The sequence below is a fragment of the Sphaeramia orbicularis genome, chromosome 12 (assembly GCF_902148855.1).
Source record: "Sphaeramia orbicularis chromosome 12, fSphaOr1.1, whole genome shotgun sequence".
Taxonomy (NCBI): domain Eukaryota; kingdom Metazoa; phylum Chordata; class Actinopteri; order Kurtiformes; family Apogonidae; genus Sphaeramia; species Sphaeramia orbicularis.
In genome coordinates this window covers 61018438-61043375 of record NC_043968.1, presented here as the reverse complement: position 1 = coordinate 61043375, position 24938 = coordinate 61018438, and the positions used below count along the sequence as shown (strand labels likewise).

Sequence of the window (24938 nt, the reverse complement as noted above, 5' to 3'; positions counted from 1 at the left end):
AGGTACATATTCTGTCAATGGTCATGGATTAAATAGAAACTATCCTGGTAGTCTCTTTGTGTTTTAGTCTCATTTACAAAGGCTCTGCTTGCGTAGGACTTTGACTAGCACTGGGACAGGGACTTCATGGTGTGTTCAAGTGCACCATGTAAACTCTGACATCTGTGCTTGAATGGACACATGGGTTGGTACAACCATAGAGTTTAATTTTTGTATTATTTTACTTTGTTAAAATACATATACATATCATTGTTCGTTATTTCCAATTCTTCCACTGCAAAATGTTTAATATTTAGATGCTAAATGTTAGAATCCCATTAGTTTCTCCAGAGGAAGGTTTTCAAAATTTAGAGAAAAAAGACTCTTCAAATTGTTCTCAGCAAACGCCCCAGTATCCATGTACATTAGTTCAGCAAGTATCTCTTATCATTTTCAGTTTGATTTAATGCAGCATTTCCTAATAATTAAATACTAAAGTCTTACCCAGTGGGCAAATAATTTGGCTGGTGGATTGTTGTCATCTCACAAACCCCTTGGCTGATGAGTGTAACAGTGATTTCAGAAACTGTTGTGCAGTGAGTAAATGGTGCCAAATAAGTACAGGAGAAACACATGAATCTGTCTGTAAAAACAAATGGAGATGTGAAACTACAAGCAGAATGTGGTTTTGGGACATTTATGGTGCCATGTGTGAAGCTCATGTAAAATTCCATGTTACAAAATCTGGTAACATATCCCATGCCATCACATTTTCCATATTCTATATTTCCATGTACATGGACTCACATAATGTTCCAGAACTGCAAGAACAAATTGGGGTTCAATGGGCTCATGAACACTTTAACTTGTGGACAGGGGTCTGGGGTCAATGCACTGACCTTCTGGTTTGTTGAGTTACACAGCTACCCAATGATGTTACAGTTATAGATGATATAATATGATGTAAGGTGATGCAACTGTTGATTTAGCAATTGCAAATATACTGGGATATCGCTATTTGATTAACAGCCCTTTGTCAATATAGAAAATAAGTCAAACTATACATCACAGGTGTCAAACATTCGTCCCGGGGGCCAAAACCAGCCCGCCAAAGGGTCCAGTCTGGCCCCCAGGATGAATTTATGAAATGCAAAAATTACACTGAAGATATCAACAATCAATGGTGTTAAAATCATTTTAGGTCAATTCAATCTAAAATGAGTCAGACCAGTCAAAAACTATCATAATAACCTATAAATAAAGAAAACCACAAATTTCTCTCTTTGTTTTAGTGTAAAAAAGGTAAAATGACACAAAAGTGTTCACATTTACAGACTGGCCTTTTACAAAAAATTTCAATAACCTGAAATGTCTGACGAGAAGTATATAGAACTTTACCAATATTCTGCCTGTTACTAAATGTTTTGTGTATTTGCAGATCCACTGTGATCTGCACATTATGATGCACATGTATAAATGACAAACTAAAGTGTAATATTGCTAAAATTGCACTTATTTTTCTTAAGAATTTTCAGGTTGTTCTTATTTGTTCATGTTATGTTCAAGTAGAGTTTGTAGATGTAAACATTCTCATTGTGGAATTGGACTTTTTTCACTCAAAAACATAGAGAAAACTTCGGAGTTGACATTATTTATCAGTTCTTATCCTAATATTTATATTATTTTACTGGTCCAGCCCACTTTAGAACATATTAGTCTATATATGGCCCCTGAACTCAAATGAGTTTCACACCCCTGCTATACATCATCTGTATTTTGCGCTTTATAGCACATAAAGTCAGAGTGGAATACACAGAGGTAAAGCAGGTTGAAACACTGGACGATGACTGACTGTTTGCATCCTGTGTGACCATGAAAGACAAACAAAACTAAACTTATTACCCTTGATGTTAACAAGTTCACCTTCTGCTTGACGTAGACCCTGCAGTCCAGAAAATGTCTGTCATTAAACATGAGTTGGAAAGCCAGAAAAAATTGATGTGCACTACTTTTATATTAATCTAGAACAATGACAAGCATACATTAACTTGGTTGGGTCAGACAGTGTGTCCAGTCCAAGGTTATATATATATATATGCATTATGTTCTCATCTAATGACAGACGGAGTCAGTGGAAGCTGTCCCTGCATTCTGATGGACCTGATACCAGGTACTACTAAAAACAAGGTGGTATACATACTCATGGACAATAACATATGGAAAGGTATAGTGTAATTACAGTCAACTCACTTTTAGGGCTGCACCATTTTGGCAAAAAATAAAATCCAGATCTTTCCCTTTAAAAACTCAGTTTTTGATTTGGGCTGGTTGTGGCGTTTTAGCCTGCATGTTGTTTTTGTGTGTAGCCCACAATGCAACGCACTGCTCCCACTCTGGAGTGTGATGATGTTTGAGGTGCTGAAATACGTTGGTTGTGCTGCTGTCTTTGACTCATACCGCCTTCAGGCAGAGTTTGCAACGAGGAATGGTTTGGTCTTCATGGGAAACTTCGAAGCCGTACCAATTCCACACAACCGATGTGCTCTTGGTATTTTTAGCCACGAACTTCTCACTCTTCTTAGCATATGCCAGTTTTGTACTGGTGTGTGGAGACCAAAGACTGTGGAGACCGCTCTCATAGTTAAGAGGAGGAGCCTATAGGAGTCTGGAGGCGTGCGGACCGGAGACACAAGAGAGATGAAATTCAATTTGACGATTACCCTTTTACAAGCATCATCCTAATTAAATAATCCGATGTCGATTTAAAATCAACTAATCATGCAGGCCCGTTCACTTTACTGATTTCTGCATTTTACCCATCCCAACACACACAGCACCAAGCATTAGCATTAACATCAGCATTTGCGATTTGGAACAGTGAGATTCCATTGAAGACTCTCGGGGACCTACTCGAGATTTTCATCAGTACCTTGGTCAAGGGCCCTGACAGGAAAATTAACTGATGTTTTGGATGATGTGGAAACCAGGGACCTAACCACTATGCCACCGCACCACTGCAACTGATATTTTGTTACAAAGAGAGTAACTGTATCAAACTCCATGTACCGGTTTAAATTGGTTCATTCTTATTCAGTCCTTTTTTTTTTTTCACAAGGTCAAAGGGTATGAGTAAGAGACTATGGGAATGTTTTTGTCCTTCTGGTACACACAACCATTCACCGCTTCTTATGAATAGTTATTACTTGTCTAGCCGTATGGTGTCACTTGTAATAAACTTGCTCACAGGTGGGTTAAAGCTGTTGAACAGATGACAGACACAGTGGTTTCTGTACCGTACTGTGCGTAATGATGCAGATGGGATACATAGAGCTGGACAGATGAGAGTGATGAGAAACCCCACTGTCTGACTGAATCCAACAGAAAAAGGCCATCTGTCAGGTGGGACAGCATCAGTCACCCATCCAGTCATTCAACAGGACACTACATCTTCAAGGAAAGAGCTGAACTGACGGCACACGTATAATTTACCGTGAAGGCCGAACAACATACCAGACCACGGCACAATGAGACTGGAGCGCCACGTGAAAGACGCGGCATCATTTCAATCTTGTTTCACAGGGACTTTTATCACAAATTCAATATTCCATCACATATCCACAATATGGGCGAGCCTCGGAGAGCTCTGATAACAGCTGCAGGTCAGCTTATCGCGGGGTCAGCCGCTGTTTGACGATCAGTGTCTCATGTCTCGTCCAATCCTTTCAGTCATTCAGCAGAATGCCTCACACTATCAGATGACAGGCCAGCAGGCTGACCTCTCAGGCTTCTGTCAGCTCATGTATTTGTCACTCAGCGGCAAAACAACAGTGAGTCAACATTTAAACAACCCCTCTAACAAAACACAGCCTGAATATTAGCTCTGCTGAGGGTGACCTCCATCTGACAACTTTCTGCTCAAATTATCACCAATCATCTACAGAGAAGGGAAAAGTACACACATTATAATTCTCCAGTAAATAACCCCAGATTTAAAAAAAAACAAAAAACTGGGGTATAAAAGTATAAAAGTGTAAAGTGGGATATTTCAGCGGTTCTTATGTAAATCTAACTGAACATAATGTCGCATTAACATAATGTGAAATCAGCTGGTGTTAAACAATCATCATTCCATCATTCACCCTCCTGCCAAGTCGATGCACATACGCACTTAAAATAATATAACGAAACAAATGAACATCTGTGACATGGCCTTTCAGTGTCACAGTAGGACATTAATGCTTGTTTTGTCATGTTACATCCCTTGTATGACTTCTATCTTATGTCTTTTACATGGTTTCAGTCTTTACGTCTTTTGCAACTTTTTATTCCTTTTGTAGGTTTTATTGTTTTTGTCTTCTTGGACAATTGACAGCATTTGTATCTTGTAACATCTCAAACTTTTCTTCTTCTTCTTCACTCTTCATTTTTCTATCCTTTATATCAAGCTGTGAAGAAGAAAAAAGTCAGCAGTGTTTTGAAAATGTAAGCAGGAAGTACAGATACTGCTGAAAACTGTACTTCAGCACAGTAATAAAGCATTGGTACTTTGTTACTTCCCACTTCTTTTCATCTGATGAGTCATGGGAGAATCTATAAACTCTACCCCATTGACATGCCTTATTATTAAGATAAATTTCATGCTTCAACTCATAAGATTTCGATTTGGAGCTGTGTGCGTAATTTATTTGAACCAAAGACAGGGTGACAACTCTGCTGGCTTGATTTAAGAGGAAGTCCTCATCTGAGAGTGCACACTTCCAGAAGCTGTTACCTTTCACAACAATCATGACTGACAATGAAATATTAACTTAAGGATCATAATTAGCGGCTCAAGGAATAATTGTGTTGGAACCACACTGTTGTTGCTGGGATTTTTATTATATTCACATTATTTCTTTGACAGTAAACTTTAATGTAGAGACAAAACCAATCACAATGCAAAGGGGAGATTTAAAGAGAACCCGAATGGGACTGGAAATTAAGGACATTAATTGTGTCAATTACAAGGGGCCTTGAAATAAATGTGAATTTGTATTGCTGAATAACTTGTCCCCTTCATGTTCACATCAGACAGTGTGTAATTTGTAGAAGGCGGTACTGTGACATCACCCATTGGTTTGTGAAGTGCTGTTTTGAAGCCAGGATGTTAGGATTTGACCATCAAATGACCATATTTTGACAAAAGGAGTGGAACTACAGGAGCCCCAGGGATCAGTGGTGAGATAATGATAAGTGCTATCTTACTGACTGGATAAAATGGTCAGTATAATCAAACCATACATAATGAAGTTATTTTACAGCCTTGTTAGTGGAACCTACTAACCATAACTATTGTAAAGCTGTTTGTCAAGATAAATGTGTCTTATGAAAGAAACTCTTATGAAAGTCCAACTCCACAGGCGAGCTGTCCACAGGCATACAGACCTGTCACTGCAGATAAAGCCTCTGTTCCGAGATGTAATTAACAAATGAAAAAAAAAAAAAAAAAGCCAACATGGACCACAACTTATTAGAGGGTCTAAATAAAACTGAAGACACTGAAATGTCCTGGAAAAAAATAACTGAGTTTGACTGAAACAGAGCAACAAAACCTGCTGTCAAAATGATTCTTTGGAACAGCCTTGACATGTAGGCGAACATTTGAAAGTTACATTTTTTATTTTGTATTTGGGAGTTACATAACTTCTAATTGTAGTTTGATTTTTAAATAAATACTATAATTTATCCAGATGATTTGCTGAGATTTAGTTTATACATTTGCCAAGTATTAGATTGTGAGTCAATAAACACCACAAAGGTACACTGTAAGACAAACTACGTGTGTGTGTGTGTGTGTGTTTGTGTGTGTGCGTGCGTGCGTGCGCGTGTGTCACTACTGTTTTGATGACTCACCTCCATGAGCACCAAAGATTTTGACACCATAGAGTGGACACCATAAGTACAACTCAATCTGTTTTATAAAGTAACACATAAAACAAGTGGTGCCAGGCACAACCCCACCCCTCCTATGTATTGCAGCTTGTTCTGTCATCGATCCAGCTCATGTCATCACATCTATCCATATGCTGATGTCAGCATATCAATTGCCTCTATATATGTGGCAAGTTTGAAGTAAATTGAAACAAAATGGATGTTTTAATAGACACTTGAAATGTCGCCTATTATAAGTAAATGGGAGAAGATAAAAGAGTTAAAAAAATTCATTAAAAAAAATTTTTAGCTTTGACCAACTTTTCCCAAAATGCAACCACATCTATTGGGGGTCACTGGCAATCTATATACTAAATTTGGTATGAATTCAACCAATAGTTTTGCTGCTACAGACATTTGAAATTCCATCCATTATAAGTAAATGGGAGAAGAAAAAAGATTTTAAAATTTCATAAAAATTTTAACTTTGACCTACTTTTCCCAAAATGTAATGACATCTATTCTGAGTCATGAACCCAATTTGGTATGAATTCAACCAATAGTTTTGCTGCTAGAGTGTTAAAGAAACAAACAAACAAACCGAACCAAAAATTGCTTCATATCCAAACAACACAAGCTGTCACTCACTTGGAGAGGATTCGCCAAGTTGTACGCTGTGGCTTCGAGGACACTGGACCTCAACTCTAGTGTTCATTTTATAATGTGCAATCTGAATCTTCTGCTCTGCTGTTGAATGTGCTCTAAGCAAGCCAACATCTGTACCCAAAGATCATTTGCGAGGGAAAAGATAAAGACGGCTTTTATCGCCGCTGTGCAACTGTAGAAAAAGGCTGTGTTTTTGAAGTTCAACTCACCCAACAGATTGCATCACATCAACTTCAGAAAAGTCTCAGTTAACCTTTAGGCGTTTTATATCAATAATGTAAACCAACCAACCTAAAGGTTCTAAAGTTTCTGAAAAGTCATGGTGTATTAGCTGTAAGACATTGCGGTTTGTGCCGTAACCATGGAGACATAGTACAGCTGAACACAATTCTTTTTGGCCCAGAAGAAACAATGTGAACCTGACAACTGTGAGCCATGACATCAATTAATGAGAAGTTTTCATGTGTTTTATAGATGTAGGCTATAACCTCAGTTTACGTCTCAAATTAAAAAATTAAAAAAAAACACAGAGACTGACCAGCGCTGATTGTAGCTGTGTGTGGAAAAGACCAATGGGATGATATTTCACAAAAATCATCTCAGATAAGTTTAAAACACTCAGACAGTTGAGCAAAACTAAACAGAGCATATTTATGAATTTGCACAGCAGTTGAACTCTCTTTTCAGTTAAAGCCCCCCATGGTGCTGTCAGGGGCTGTAGTTTTAACTGAAGCAGCAAAAGTACAGGCATTTTTCACTGTGGTAGAAGTACAGACACTAAAAAAAGACAGTAGTAAAAGTAGAAATATTGACTTCTCCTCCTTCCTGTATTAGGAGTGAAAAGGACAGACTCTGAAATGTACTATAAGTATAAATATAAAAGGTACTAAATCGGCCTTTGAAGGACATTAGTTGTGACTAATTCTATGCAAAGGTAACTGCAGCTCCTGCCATAGTATTACAAAATGAACTTCAGATATAATGAACTGTTTACTGAAAATAATGAATGTTAACTTTGCTCAAAAATGAATGAGTTAGCAATGAACTTGACACACTGAAATTGAAAGGCCTTTTCTCCACAGTTGAGTCTCCATTTCATATCTGTTTTATCTTGATACATGCTGTTGAGTAAGAAGTGAGTTTGCACACACAGTATTTTCTATATTTTCATTTGATTGAAATAAAAAGTAAATTGTAAATAATAAAATGTATTAACTAAGCATTCTTAGCTTGTTTACAAAGTTCAACTGGACTGGTTTCTGTAAACAAAACTCTAGAAAAATTAGAATTTTTGTCCCATATCTTTTTTGTCTCTGCAAGTCTTTGTATCATTAAATCTTCTACATGTAACTTATCTTTTTGTATTTCTTTTTACATTTTTATCTTTTTATATGACCTGTTACTGTTATTCTAATGCACCAATGTATTGTCTTGTCTGTGTGTTGCTGTTACATCCATTTAGATTGAAATTAATTTAGATGTAGTGAATACACACAATGATGCAATAATCAGTAATTTTGTCAAATGTCTTAAAACTAAAATCAAGCTTGGTCTGAAAATGTTAAAAGTGGAAGGTACAAATATCTGTGCTAAAATGTGGGAAGTAAAAGGAAAAAGATGTTGGAAAAATAAAGAATAGATACCTGAAACTCTACTAAAAAAGTACTTATAATTTATCACTTTTCACCTCAGAGCTTTAACAATATACTGTTAACATAAAGACACTGTGCAGTTTAAATGGTCATAAAACAGAAATGAAATGACACGGTGTGAAGGTGTGTCAGCCAGCGGTACTTAAAACCAGCACTAAATCACTTCAAATGAAATCATCATTACACCTGTGATTAATACACCAGTAACTCTGGAGCTAATTAAGTGGTAAAGCTGGATGCACACTGACCACTTACAGATGAATCCTCAATTCCTGATGCAATAATATACCATTTATTATTCCTGTTTACATAAGGCTAATAGCTCACACCTAACATTAAGTGATGTTTCGCACCATTTAACAGTGAAGTGCTCGTACGTCATTTCATGCGAGGGTGCGCTCTTCCCTCAGGCCTCAGAGTAGATATACAATATCAGATTAAGAGAAGCTACATAGATATGGAGAGAATACACACAGACGCTGTCCATATGATTCTTTGGGATTACATGCATCTGTTAGTGTGGTGCGAGGAGCAGACTGTACCTGTGAAACAGCACAGATTTCACTAATGTCACCACGTCTCTGCTGGCGTTGTAACCGGCACAAACAATGGCCACGTGGATGGTCTGTGGAGAAAAACATAAAGAGGATTAACCAGAGGAAGGTATTAAAATAACTATCAGCAGTCCACATATGCATTGTAACGGCTTTTAATGCTGTAATACAGTGCATACATCAAAATATATTTTCCACAATGACGAGCTTTCAAAGCTAGAACCAGATGTGGGTATTTTACATGAGTCTTTTCAGCATCAAATTCCACTTTTATGTTCCACTTCCTCTACAACAGCCTCACAGGAAACCACAGTGCAGTAGAGATAGTAATGTTAATCTCCACCTTGATGTTACCCATAGATTTATGGACTAATGCTGACAGTTTGGAATTTGACTGCTGCTTTCTCAGATCTTTGGAACCATAAGAAGTTGCAAGAGGATTGAGCTCAAATTGAAAAAAAAAAAAAAAAAGACCTTACCAAGCCCTTGCTACCACTAACTTCCAGACCACAGACCAACAGTTGCTAGTATGTTAATACATTAATTTCTGCTGAACAAACCAAGTGGTAGCTTAACTTCATGACACTTTAGCATGACAGAACCATGTAATGGACTTCTTCGTGTCATATCGTACCAACTACAGTAGTGCTGTGTGTGATGAAAACAGTGGTTGTCATTCTAAGCAGCTATGTTATTCAAATGTGCACAACTTCAAGCCTTATAAATAATGTAAACAGGTGAGATATATGAAAAAGTCAACTTGTACAGCTGTCATGAATGAAAAATAGCTACAAAGACAAAACTTTTTTTCCTGTACCAGGCAGTAAACACAGTTATTTCTGTTGAAAAGTTTTTGGTGTTTCAACATGGAGGTCTATGGGGATTGACTTGGTTGTGGAGCCAGTCTCAAACAGCTGTTTGAGGAACTGCAGGTTCTAGCGCTTCAGGGTTGGCTTCATCTTTCAGCCCCAGAGGCTTCACAGAGAAATGGATTGTAATTTTCCAACCATCGCTTCAATTAAGAGGGGATGTTTAAATTGGCACTAAAAACAGAAATATAACTAAGATTAAATGTTGAAGACAGACTAAGTCTTTCCTCTCACACTAATGACGTTGCGGGACTTGTGAGAAACAGAATGGAGGAAGCAGGTAAAGAAAAGATCCATTTAGTACCTAGTGTGGACAGAGGTGTTCTCTTTAAAGAGGCGACAGCAATCTAAGCAGTTTACCTTTGATAAAAACAATCCTAATCTTTAGTTTGGACCACATGCATCACTGTGAACCAATGGTATCAGTTCTCTAACAATCAAAACTAAAGGGTATCACCACCTGACATTCTCTTTATGTTTACAACAGTTAATACTTTTGGCATTTGTGGTATTTGTGAGCTGCTTTCATAACAGTCAGACTATCTCTGTGATGATCCTTAACACCTTATCCAAAGACTATTTTCACACACTGTTTGTTCATTGTACAGAGCCCTTTGTCCCGCAGGACACCATTCAAACAGAACAGCCTCCAGTCTCCCCTCAAAGACCCCAAAGCCGTTAGATATTTTCAACTCCAAAGATGGCTTACTGATCTCCTTCGCTTCTGAGCATGAAACTTCTGCCTCCTACAGCACTCCAAACTTCATCGTGTCTCAAGGCTACTTCACAGTGCAGTGCTTTTGAGAACAGTAAAAACAACAACACATGGAAAAATGACTCCAAATGTCTTTTTCTAATTCCAGTTTGACATGTCAAAGCTCCCCTTCAACAGTAATCTTGCTGCAAGGGTCAGGGCAGCCAGGCTAACCCTCCAAATGAGCAGGGTCATGTTCAAGCATGGCTGGAAGGGTGCTCCAGTCAGCGCAGCCTCTCCACATTCACCACCCCCCTACCCCCAACACACACACATACACCGCTTTCTTCCGGCCCTGAAGGAGCTCTGCTTCCCCTGCAGTCGATGGGCTTTTGAACACTGTGTGTGTGACTGACAGCTGATGTAGGAGGAAGTAGAAGGTGGCGATAAGAAGCCATCTAAGGGCATATCGTTTTCACAGAGCTCTGCACAAATCATCCACCTGCCAGTGAAAATGCACAAGCTCCTTCTGCCTGCTGGGTAGACCACAATCTGCCATGAACCTGCTGTTATTTTTAGGACCCAAAAAACATTTTAAAAAAGATGCAGAGATCAACCTACAATTTCGATGGATAGTTTGATGTTTAGTTCCAGATTTATTACTTTGATGTTGACAAGGTTGTAAGGTTTGCACATATTTTTACTGACAAAATTTCCAAATTAATCAGCTAATTCTATAAGAGTTTCACAATCTCAATCTCTACATGTTTATTCAAATGATTTTAGAATTACATGACTTTTCCAGGATTTTTGTGACTTTGTGTTTAGTGACCAGAAAAATGTACTTCCAATTTTAATCTAAAAAAAATTCCCAATATTTAAATACATTTATTAATGTATGTGTATAGTACAAATGATTTCCACTATGGAACAATTACAAGTTTAATTTAGATGAAACCAGTCATTGCCAAAACTTGCAAAGATAACATAAGGAGGTGGCCGCTGGACAGATGTGATGAAATATTAAACTCTGTGGACCAGTGCCTATGTCCTGCGTCTATTGTTTTCTTCCTTTTTTAGCCCATTAATCATAACTAAATCTTGGCAATAGCATTATCACAGCCAAAATGCAAGAATTGTGTTGTATATTTTAATGTCAATAATGGTTGATTGTGTCTGGAAATTTCTTACATATTCAGCTTTGGAAATAACTACTATACTACCTGTAATTTCCCAAAGAAATTCAACCTAACAGCCCTTCAAATTTATAATCAATATTCTGTTTTTAGGAAATGAATTGTTTCTTCTTTTCAACACTAGACAGCTACTTCTAATTTAGAAAATTTGGTTTATAATTTCAAAAATATCTACAATCTTTATTCAATTTGTAAAGCAAACATTTGAAGTCTGTTCTGCAAGGTTTATGCCGTATATGTGCACAAAAGAAAACCCTGACATCTCTACAGGTCACATTTATAACAAATAGTGACTTTTCTCAATTTTGTCACAGTCTAATAAGTATTTCCAAAGCTGTATGTAATCTGGAGAACTGGAAACCACATCTATCATCTTTCATGAAAGAGGACGTGAAATATTTACCAGAATCAGTGGGTATCCCACAGAGTCCAGAGCTGATCTTCGAGTGCAATAAGGGTCATATAATCATATCAGTGACAAGAAAATGTTATTGCTCTTTCATTATCCACATCCCAACAGCCAACCAGTGCCATTGCTAGGTGAGGATTAGGCTAATATAAGCCTTAATCCGTGATTTAATAAGGACTCACAATGTGCTAATGGCACTCTGGTTTTTGAAAACCATCTCCAAGGTGTTTTTACATTACCATTCAACACTGGCTGTGAATTATGTGACAGCACTAATGCATTTGTTAGTTTCAGCTAAAAGGGTATTGTGTTGCTGTCTCACCTCACACTTATCCACCACTGGTTGCTGGACACAGTCGGAGGCGTTTCCCAACGCCACAGCTTTCTGGCCCTCATTGTCGCCCGTACCCTCCTCTGAATGGGTTCGACTTTGGTTGCCACGGTGACCGCCATTTGGAAGGCGAGCTGCCGGGCTCCTTGGAGGTCGGCTTAGCTCCCGTCGTAATGCCCTGTTCTCCTCCTCCACTGCTCGAACCCGCAACTCCAACGCCTGCCGCTCGCCAGCTCCGCCCAATGGTGTGGACGATTGGGCCTCCAACGGGGAGAGTGGGAGGGGCTTAACTGAATAGAAAAAAAAAGAAAGGCAATGCACTCTATGAGGTCTTACAGTACGTGGTCACTTTAAATATTCATAACAAGAGCTGAGAAATAAAACGATAAATTCTGTTCACGTTGTCAGCCTTTTACTTAAAGCTGCAAGAATGGAAATCAGGGAAAAACATGGCAGACTTAAAAAAAAAAACAAAAACAAAAACACCTTCCTTCTGGAGACCTCTCCTCTCAGCCCTACTCAGAAGACTTCATATAAATATACATGACATCTGTGTAAATTCTCATTTATCCAGGTGATGACTGGATCAACTGGACTGGTTTTAATTCTAACTGAACTTTGAAAATGACCAAAAGAAATATAGATGACCTGAAAGTGTTTCACTCCATTTTAGAAAAGAGAAGACAGTTTTCCAAGCTATCAAGTGAAACCACTTGTATAATCATGACTGATTTAACTCCTCTAATCTGAAAACTCCACAGAAATGGGTACAACTCTCATTTTCCTCTCAGACCACTTGAATTACAATATTCTGAAAGGTAATTATGGAATCTTTGCTCATTAATGCCACAGAAATATCAAGTACTGAAGTGTTAGTGTGGCACTGTATATTTGGTATGCATATTTTGGCTTGTGATATATCAGCTTTAATGACAGCACACAAATACACACATACTGGCTTCCATACTTAATTCCATTAATAATTTCCTGGCTCCTTAAAATCCCAATTAATACCTAATCCTGGCCCTAATGCTAATCTTAGTCTAATCCTACCCTTAAAAACAAGTCTTAACTCTCATAAAAAAGCCCCCAATGAGATATTTAAAAAAAATATCAAAATGATATTTCAAAGATTCAAGATTCAAAGATTCTTTATTGTCAATTCACTAGATGCACAGAACATACAGAGAATTGACACCGTTTCTCTCTCACCTTGTTAAATGTCATGCAGTAAAAAAAAGAGGTAAAAATACAATAAGAATAAACAGTATAAAGAATAACCTATAGCAGAATATAAAGTGTGCATGTCAATCTATTTACAGTAGCAGCAGTAGTGCAGTACAGTAATGGTGAAGAAGTACTTAATGGAACCAAACAGCAACAGAGTTGTCAACAGCAGCAATAGTGCAATGTTTAGAATAAAGTGATAATATAATATAATATAATATAATATAATATAATATAATATAATATATAAGAAGTGAAAGGTACATGTTAATGAAGTGAAAGAGTTTCAACAACAATGCAAAGGTTATTTGTGCTGGACTTCCTTTTTATGGAGCAACACAATAAGACGTGTTCTGGTTTATATTTAGGAGCAACATCAAAGTATTAATGTTTCTCAAGACAGAGCACACACATATCTCTCTATCAATATTGTCAGAATGAACAGCAGGGCGAGCGCCGCCGTGCACCTAATCCAAGTCGGTAGCAATTTCCTTTCCCCCTCTCTGACTATTTCAAGTCTGAACAAGCAGCTCTGATTCCTGAGAGAGATGAATCTGTGGAGAGGAGATGAAGCTCTCTTTCTCTCTGCTACATCTTAGAAACCTCAGCTCCCAAAAGGAATAACTGCAGATCATTAAAGAATACAATGAGTTTGCCCTTCACAGCCTCACTGGGGGAAAACACACAGCCTTACGCGACTCCAGTGTGGAACCAGGGGTGTTATGGCTTGAATTACACGTATTGATCTGCGGTGGGAAATAGATGACTTTCCAGTATGATACCATCTGTCATAAACCAGTTGCTTTTCCCAACTGGGAGCCTCTGTGTCCCCCCTCTGACCTGACACAGACAGTGAAGGAAACATGCCTTCACTAACCAGGCAAACAGATGAGGCAACAGTGCACCACTAGAGATACACAAGATGGTGCACAATCATACATACACACATATTATTTTAGTGTTGCTGTGGTGTAGGATTCAACCACCCATCAAATTTTATTTACTACCCATTATGACTTTGAGGAAAAGTAATTACTGGTACAGGTAGCTGGAAATCATCTTCCTGCATGCTGCCATGCTATCTCTATTTGTCACTAGTATCTTGCTAATGAACTGTCTGAAAGCAACGGACTCCATGTTGACAGTGCTTACTTGTCTTCTACAACATATAAGTACTTAGCATTTTTAGTTTTTCCTTTCCTAGCTTACAGACTGCCAAATGGATTATTTTGGTTAAAAAATGGCTGTTCAGACAGTTGAGCCATTTGTGATTCAAATAGTGGGAGTCTGTCGTTTTATTTTGTTCATGTTTCAACTCAAAAAGCTCACATTACCTGGACTGTCGGCCAAGTCTGACTGATTTTTGACTCACTTGTACCATTGTGAGCTAGGATGATGTTAAACAGGAGAGCAACAAACTAGGCTACATCTTTATGCTTCCTCTGTAGCTTTTGTTAGCCTACTATTGTTACTCAAAAGCACAATTACTATTCTATTTTTAGCAAGAAAGAGATTAATGCTTGTTCTATCAGCTGTAGGCAATAACTGTGTTCATGTGAACGTCGCTATCCAGGATACTGTTTATCAAGTATTCTGTCTTTGTGTATGCGTATGTAAATACTGCAGCCCCTGATTTCAGTATCCCAGTACTTATCCTGGTTTTGAGGAGCCTGGATACTCTAGCTGCAGTACTCTGAAAGTATCCAGGATACTGTTATATGTACACACTAGGGATGTCATAAGAACCGATACTCACAGTACCATTTGATATTATGATGAAAAAAGAATTGTTGATACTCATTTTTTTTTAATAAATGTAAAAACCGATGTCTGCTTAAGAATCAATACCACCGGTAGGCTACTACTCTTCTGGAATTGATGGGGGCAGGTCACGCCGACAGTACACACGCAACGGGTACAGGAAGTCATGAAAGAATGGACACAGCTGCAGCTAATGCTCTGCCTCGTCTAATGGACAAAAAAGGACCAGAAGTCCTAACTGGAAGCATTTCAGGTAGACGACCACGACGTAGTTATGGACACGCATAAGCCACTGTGTAAACGCTGCCACTGCAGAATTCAAAAGAAGGGGGGGATACCACGAACCTAGCACCTTCGAGACAGGCACCCAGATCTGTTTAAAGAATCCAAGGTGAGTTCTGTTATTCAGCATCAAGCATTTGACATGCGATATCATCAGGGCTCCACATTGGCATTGGACCTTCTATTTTAACCAGCGCAGCTTACAGTAGAGTAGATGAAGAAACTCACAGACCAACTGCATGTATTTAGAACCATACAACGTGATACAACTAAGCCAATCAAGTCTGCGTATTCAAAGCACTAAACTGTGACTGACAGTGCAACAGACGAGAGAGTTAGAGGCAATAGCAATATTCATTTATATGCAAATACTGTATTTGTTGTTTAGGTTTATGGGTTCCTCTGATTTTTTATTTTTATTTTTATATTTTTTTACCATGGTATTGATTTGGTATCGAGAATCGTGTACTTTTAGTGGTATCAGTATCGATTCCTGAATTTTTGGTGTCGTGACATCCCTAGTACACACCTTATTCCAACTTATCCCCGTTCAATTATACCTGACAGATCACATAGATAAAGCATCAGAAAGACTGTAGTAAAAAAACCAACAGGACTTCGGCTTCCCTAACACTAACAACACAACCAGTCAGGTCACGATGGAAAACACTACAGACACATTTCTCTGTGGATTAACATTAAAAGTCATTGAACTCCACCATGACAACCCTCTGCCATCTGTCATGTCTGCAGATCTTTATCCTCCTTGTCCGACATGGTCACAAAATAACTGACAAAACAAACATCTGCAGGACATGTTTACTTGTTGAACTCTTCTTGCATCACTGACAATAGGCGACCACTGATGAATAATAAAACAAATCCGAAATACAGTGTTAACATTTAACAGAGCTATGGCTGCTGTAAACCAACGTGGTCCTGTTTTCTACAGCCACTGGAACGTCAAAAGTTTGGCAGCCGCTACTGAAATTTCAGAGTGAATAACCATGATATGTTGTAAACATCACAACCACCTGTGTAAACAATAGCAGTACTAGTACAAGTATTTATCATGTATACAGGAATAGTATCCAGATTTCTCTGTATTCGAAAGCCATTTCCCAGAATATAATCAAAAATGGGACACAACTGGGATAATAGTGTACATGTAAAGAGTCACCGTCTCCTTCTTTTTGTGTTCATAATGTTTCCTCACAGTGGGATGCATGAACTACAACAGAGGCACATCTGCATTACTTTGCTCTGTCTCTGTTTAGACGGATATTGGACAAAAAAATGTAATCTTGTCTCTGAGATTTTCTATATCCACACTGAATCTGATCCGCTCTTAATCATACTCAGCATTTCAGACACCGCATCGGAGTTAAAGAAAACGCAGCAGGAACTTCTTTCCTGCTGTCTCATTATAGCTCAAAAAATATATTTTGATGTTTGGAAAAGGAGAAGGATCCGCTTTTAAGCTGTGGCTCAAGGCGATAGATGATATCCTTCATCTTGAAAAAAATAAGGTTCCTTTTGAAGACTAGTAAATGGCTTTGCATCAACTGTTTAACTAGTCTGTTTCTTTAGCTTTAATTATTTTCAGATGTTTTTGGATTCAAGGGTCACTGGCATAGGGATGAATGTGCAGGTATATTAAAGATTTCTGCTTTTTTTGACTATAAATCATGTTTTTGTGCAGAAAAGTTATATTTGTAAGAATTTTACTGATACTCCCTCTTCCTAATTCTCTGGTCTTGTCTCCATTTGTTTTCTAACCATGTCTGCTAATAAAGCTGCACAGTTTTATTTCCCTTCAGATTTACAGGCCACTGCGGCCATAAGATATAAAGACAGCTGGTATATAGCACATACATGTGGTCTTTCAACCAAGGAGGGCCACTAAGCCTCTCCCGGAAAGCACCTTCTGGACTCCATTTCATTCAAGCTGTAATTAATTTGCAGAGTGGATTTGCTGGGTTTAATCCTGCTGAACTGGACTCATTGACCATTTGTTTGTGCTGATCAGCGGTTGCATATGCCATTTCCAGGGCAGCAGATGCACCTGTTCTTTTACGCTGCCAAAGCCAATTTATTTGGCCTCCATGTATTTGTCATGAAGCTCATCATCTACAGGCAAACAAAAGCTTTAGCAAAACACATAAATCACATTTTCCCTGCAGTTGGGGGAAAGTAACAGTTTGTTAGCATGCTCTGGTGCTGTGTAATTCACATCTAGAGGGAAGCTGTCAGCACATTTTCCACTGACCAGGTTAGATTAAGTTAATGTTCATCTTACGAGTGCAGGAAATTTAAAATGTATGAAACTGCCTTAAAAAAATCCAAGCCTTCACTTAAACCAAGGGTATGCAGAGTGAAACAGGTCTCAATAATCATGCCAAATATGTATTATAAATACAGCTGGGCAATCTGGCCAGGAGATTATATGACAGTCTATTAAGGTAGAATCATTATTCACAATTGTCTCACTTATAAAATGTAGCTGAGTTTTCTTTTCGTTTTATCTGGTTTCTGGAGGCATATGCTGTCTATGATGGCATTTTGTTGTTGTTGCTATCCATCTAGAGACTGCATTTCTGCATCATTTTGGACCAACATTATCAGTCCCTGCTGTGGGACTAATAAAGGATTAAAGGATTATGTTATCCTGACAATATCTAGATAAAGTAAACACCAGTTGACATTTTCCTGGCTTACACACAACTGCAGTGTTTCCATTAATTACCCAGATTGTGGCAGCCTATTTTGGCCCTGATGGAGTTTTATGATGAACCAAAAACACTTTTACAGTCCAGCATAACTCTTAAGCATCAGATTAAGAGCAAGTGTGAGTTCAGAAGCCGGACCTGCAACTGACAGATTTGAGTAATTATTCATGATCATTTTTTTCAGCAGAAACAAAACAACGCATTAAACTCCGTAAGTTAATTCAGACTAAACCCAAGCACTTCAGTGTTGATGGATGTAAAAGTATGGATAATGGACTTAGATGCCACAAACCCATTAGTTATTGCAACAACTACGTTCAACAAACTCTCAAAATGCTGTTATTACACTGTTAAGTAATCCAATTAAACTGAATTTTAGCTGAGCTGGAATGATTTCCAAGAGTGCTGCTATTTATTTTTCAATGTTCTGATCTGTACACCGTCTCTGAAAAGTAGATAATGAGCAAAATTTATCAATAAGATTACCCAGCCCAAATAAGAAATAAAAATAAAATTTATTTTAAATGTAAATCACAATTTGTGGAGTAATTAAGTAACACAAATGCACCACAACCTGAAAAAATAATGTTTACCATTAGAAATGAATCTACAAGTTCATACATACTGTAAAATTAGCTTCTATGTACATACATTATCTGACATGTGAGACTTGAGTTATAAATGTGTGTCAACATGTTGTCTTATCCACATCGTAGATGATGATTACCCATTATTCTCATACTGACTAGGGATGTAACGAAATGAAAATTTCATATCAGGGCTATTGTGACCAAAATTATCACGGTTACCATTATTATCGCTGTATTATTGAAACTGTGCTCAAAATGTTCAAAAAGTACTTATATACACACTGAAATAATTTAACCAAGTTGTATTTTGGAAAAAAAAAAAAAAAAGAAAAAAAGAAAAGAAAATAATAGGCGCAATGTACTTTCTGTTGGCAGAAACATTCAAATATTTACATGTAAACATCAAACACAGAAATGTGCATTAAAGATGTCACCTTATGGCCATTGTTTGACCATTTTCCATATCAAGTTTGACTTGTTTTAGTTTCTTTTGCATAGATAGATAGACAGCCATGTTTTCAGAGGCCAAACATTGTAAACTGGCATGCGTATTTGGAATGCTGCTGTTTCTCCAGGAAATGAGCAGTACCGTGAGTTTTCAAAGTGTGGTAATCAAACACGGTTATCATGATAATTAGAATTTAAACGGTAATACTAACCATCAGGAATTTTACCGCGGTTTATTGTTATACCAGTAATCGTTACATCCTTAATACTGACAAATGCAAACAATTTGTTGAAACAATATACTGCTGATGGTGTTACAAAACACTACAAAATGGTCAATCTGGGGTGTGAAAATGCTATGGATAAGACCCAGACACAACATGAGAGTTAGGAAAAGGTTTACCTGTGGTTAAAATGGTGAGATGAACACTGGTCTCCTGTGTTTCAGTCCACAGAGGAGACCCAGTTTGCAGTGATTCTTTCCCACAGAGGCTCTAATTAAGATGTAAGTGTTTAGTTATTATTGACTGACGCTGATCAATCTGTAAGTGGAAGTGAGTGGAAATTCTATAGCTACTGCACTCCTTGAACCAGTGATGAGAACCACAGTGTCTGGTGTTTGGTGAAAATTAGAAACACTCAGAATAATGAGATGACATCTTAGCCATCAGACACTTTTAGCACTTGTAGCCCGTGCTGAGTGATTCATGACTGTTTTGATGCTGTGTTCGCTGCGCATTCATGTATGTCACATTTAATTGTCATCGGCTGTAGAGCTCTGTTCTCGGCCTCCTGCTCTCAGGGAGAGACGTGTTGGGCGGAGGTATAGCATCCATCACACTATGGCATCTGTTCACCTGGCAGACAGCTTGAAACACCTCTACACAGCCATACCAGTCAGCCTCCATTCTGTCCAATCTCTTGGCTACAGTGAATAGCATCAATAAAATACTATTTCCTATTAACCCTTAGCCTCACCTCCACCCAAGCCTGGAGAAACAGGAGAGTGCTTTTGAAATTGAAAATATCCTTTCTCAGCGGCAGAAGAAAGTGGTGATGTACAAAGGTGTGATATTTTTCATAGAACCTGCTGCTGGAATATGTATGAACCTAATGTCTACTTTTCTACAGCCTCTGTCTTTGCACATCATGGACAAGAACATCACACCAGACTTTTTGAAAGTGAAAAAACATGTGAAACTGCACTTACTAAGCACAGTTAAGGAGAGTATGTGTCCACTAAAGATAGTGCAACCCCTCACTGCCCACAGAAAACTAAAGTCACAGCAGAGTGAATTCCAGACAGACGTTCTTTCCTCTTTTACTGTGTGTCAAAGGTTGACCTACATCAAAATCCGGTCACTGAAACAGGAGGACCGGTGGAGGAGATGGAATGACAAGTGAGAAAAGTCTGATATGAGAGCAGGAGGCAGAAGGGCAAAGACCGACTCACACATCTGAGAAATTTCAAAGTAAAAAAAACCCCAACAACTTAAAAAGTAATTAAAAAAGATCCCCATTCTCATTATTAAAAATAAACAGCACCATCATTTATGTTTGCCTGCTTTAAGCCAGTATTGCGTGTAATTATCTGGCAAATACAAATATTAACAGCCAACATGTCCAGTGCCAATTCATACATTCATTAAAAGCCCAATAAACAGTCTAATATAACGTGACTTAAATATGTAGGAGATAAAATGAGAAGACAACAGCTTCTTCCCTCTGCAGCTGTCTCTTATCGGTCTAAATCAAAACTAAATATAGATGAGCTACTGTCATTCCACATCTCTGTGGAAAATGGAAGCCACGGTGTGAAGCAGTTGAGTAGTGTCTGAAGAAATCATACCAAAGACTGAACACAACTGTCTAAAAATACCAGAGATTAACCATTTTCACAGGTGTGTAGAATACGAAAATTCACTTTTGTTCCATTTAGATGGAATTATGGAATATTAATTGATACAAACAGACCCTCAGAAAATAAGTGCAGCATTAACATTTAACAGTGCAGCACATTAAGTGAATCTCACAGATTATTTTAAAAAATAGTTCACTGAAAATCTACATTTTGAAGGCACGACAGTAATTACTTCAAACTTATTAATATTTTAATGACAGCCAACCCTGTCTCACAGAAATCATCCCCTTGTGAAAGTTAATTGTTGAAAGACAATGGTTTGTGTTAGATTGCTTGTGTTATTTGGATGACTGCATTATTAAACTGTTAAAGGTTATGTTTAAGTACTGACAGTAAAGAAGTCGGGGGGGGGGGGGGGGGGGGGGTTAATGCAGCTCTGGAAAAGAAAAACAAAGAGGAAAAAAACAAAAACAAATGGTGGACCATGTTGGGTAAAAGGTTTCTTTGCTATCAAATAAAGAAAGGAGAGGGGAAAAAAATACATTAAAACAGGGACAAACAAGGCAAAACTAATGTGTTCTTTAGATAATGTAGAACTAGAGAGGAGAAGAAAAACTAAACATCAAATTAACCCATAAACACCCAGAGCTACTTTATTGGCAGTTCCCAAATAATTTGTTCTTTATTTCTACTTTTCTTAACTAATTTATCACCATTTTTTAAAAATAATATTATCCTCTGTATTATGCATTTTTTTTTGGATGTAAATCATGTATTATCCTAAATTTAATTAACAGATCATGTAGATGTTCATGAACTCAGAGTAGATTCAAATTTAAGTATATCAAAACGGAAAAAACAGAAAAAAAGTATCTTTTTTAGCAAAGATATTGCAAACTGAAAGTAAAAACAAGTGTCTCCATCCACTGTCAGTGATCCAACTCTATGGGTTTTACTGGTGAATCAATGTTGTAGAAGATGGCAGTGTTTTCATGGTAACTATGGAGCCTCTGAACGCCCAAATGGGTCATATGTGATGATAATGAAAAGATGACAAACTATATTTTACAACAATTATTTACATGGATTGACAGGATTAGTGGATCAACAGATATTAAACAGTTTATATCAGTAGTTGGGATGTGTCACCAGTGGCTGTTTGAGTCTTTATGGGTTAAAACCAGTAAAAACTGTGCAAAAATGAAACAAATATGGGTATATGGTAGGGGTCCAAAAAGTCTTTTTTTGCAGAAAAGAGAGAATAAAAAGAGTAAAGGAAGTCATGGTCATGAATTATTTACAGACTCGCAGGTCTATCTTCAGTTTAGCCTCCAATCTGCCTGCCTTCCACTAAGGTCACATACATATTCTGTATATTCTATAGATAGGACAAATACATATATATACACATTGTAGTGTGTACACGCCCTCCCAGTCACATGTGAATTTCCACGCTCCTTACTGCAGTGTTATGGATGCACAGCAGGTCATGTGTATCCCCAGCAGATTGTGTGTTTGTCAGGACAGATGGATTATGTCAGCTGCCCAATCTTGGCATTGACAGGAGAGGTATGATGTGAATGATTTCATGCAGAGCATCACTATGGCAAAGTACAAAACTGATGAAGTGTCAGTGGGTCAATGACCTTGAATGTTGTTTGATGGCTCGATGGATGGGATTCTGTATGACAGATGCTAACAAGTTGGAAACCACATCCAGCATAATTCACTTATGCTACATTACTCCACGACACAATGGATCATGTACACACTCCATCAATTTTGACGAGATTTCCATAGCACGCGTATGGATTCTGCAGCTATTCTTCAGTTTTAGTGTGTGTGTAGACATCTTCGGGCCTGCTCTGTTTATGGATGTAGCACAAAAGAATTAAATATTACATCCCGGGTGAACAGTTCAGTGGGTGTAAATGGAGAAAATTGACAAAGCTGTAAAATGTGGTAGGTTACATCTGGGTAAAACCTCATGCACAGAATTCATTTTTAAAACAGCTTTAGAGTTGTTCCATCCATGCCCAAGAATATGATTAACTTTTGACGCATGTGTAATGTTCTGGAGGTTTTCAAGCATCTTTAGCCCCTCAAAAATGTGACTCCAAACAAGAATCAGATGTATCTACTATTATTACATTATAATCTGTTCATTATAGGGATGCAAATTATTGATTAATTCATTAATCATTAGTTGGCTGACCTTATTGACCAATTAACAATTAATTGATAAGAGGCAATTTTCCTGAGAACCTGAATTTCCCTTTCAATACGGTCTATAAGAATAAAAGCAAAATATTGTTTATATACTTAATGAAAAAAGCATGTCATATTCCTTAATGATTGATTTATTGAACCATTGGATACAGTCAGTGTTTCAATTCATCTGTCAATGTGGTGGTGTGTACGGTGGGTGGGTGCACGCGTGTGCGTTTTGTTGAGGGGGGTTTACTCGGCCTCACATGTGCAGTACGGCCGGGGGACGTGTGCGTGTTGGTTGGTAACTGCACACATGCGTACGTCACTTTCCGTCCTACTTATAATACTATGGGGGTATGGGTCGGTGCAGTCCGTGCCCCCACAGACGTGAAAGTGAAACTTTTTCGCTCATTTATCTTTTCCCTTTAGGCAGGGCTGCACCACTCCCACAAACAGACAGGGCAGACTGTGTTTGGCTCCATCATGTCCATAAAGACATTCTAACTCATCAACGCCATGATCCGGTTCGATGACCAGCTATCCCAGCCGCGGCGTCACAGCGAGGACAAACTGGCAGCCTTCGGACAGGTGGACAACGGCAATTAACCGATAATTAATAATTTAATCGAGCAAATTCTTATCAACAATTAATCATTAGTGAATTCACTGTTTACATCCCTAGTTCATTATAATCACCAGTTATATCCAGTGAACTCCTTTGTGGGATCCCAGCAACCTAGACTTTCCATCCCTAAAATCTGATCAGTTCATCCCTGAAGTCCAAGAACCTTTGCACTGAATTAGAAAAAAATGCACGGAAACCTTTCTGACATCTGTGTTTGTAAGAATGGACAAACATGAGGTCATAATCTTGACCTTCGGCACCAAAATCTTAATTCATCCTTCCACGAAAGTGATACCATGTTTTCAGCATAATGGTGGCCAATGGGCTGATGGACAGACATATTCTTAGGCCGGTGAATCCATCAAAAAACAATAACAATAAACCTTCAAATGACCCTTCACACTGATAAGTCATAATAAAATATGGTATTTGTACAGCCATAACTAGTCATCTACCATGCAAACACAAATAAATATACCATAGTAGCTCTCTCCTTTTAGACCAAATGCAACTAAACATCCATATAGATGAACTTGACGTTGTGTCACACCATCATGGAAATGTGAAACCATGTTTTAAAGATTCCATATCAAGAGTCACATCTGAATTTGATCAGCAGATGGTAATTACTGCTGTCAGTCACGTATTTAAACCTTATATATCTGAAAACAGAGATCCATAAAATGTTTCAACTCTCAGAAGACTTAAATGACAAGTTTGAAAGGTAATTATGCTTTTGCTCAATAACACCAAAACCCAAGCACTCCAGCTTTAATATTTAACATAGAAGCAAAACGTAACGGAGCTGTAACTACATAATATATATTAAAAAAAAAAGAAAACTACAACATTTTTCCCTCAAATTGTCTACAGGCTTAGCCCTAACCCAGGATCATAAAATGTTAATGTTATTGATTGTTGGAGGAAACAAATTGGTTAGATTTT

General features: G+C 37.9%; 1 protein-coding gene across 1 annotated transcript in view; it reads right to left on the bottom strand.

Moving 5' to 3' along the window:
- large1 (LARGE xylosyl- and glucuronyltransferase 1) overlaps positions 1–24938 on the bottom strand; it is a 216217-nt gene that overhangs the window by 89423 nt on the left and 101856 nt on the right. The window contains exons 3-4 of the mRNA XM_030148506.1: positions 12252–12550; positions 8750–8832 (exon numbers count right to left, since the gene is read on the bottom strand). Coding sequence (XP_030004366.1) covers positions 8750–8832; positions 12252–12550 — 382 coding nt within the window. The remainder of the gene's footprint in view (positions 1–8749; positions 8833–12251; positions 12551–24938) is intronic.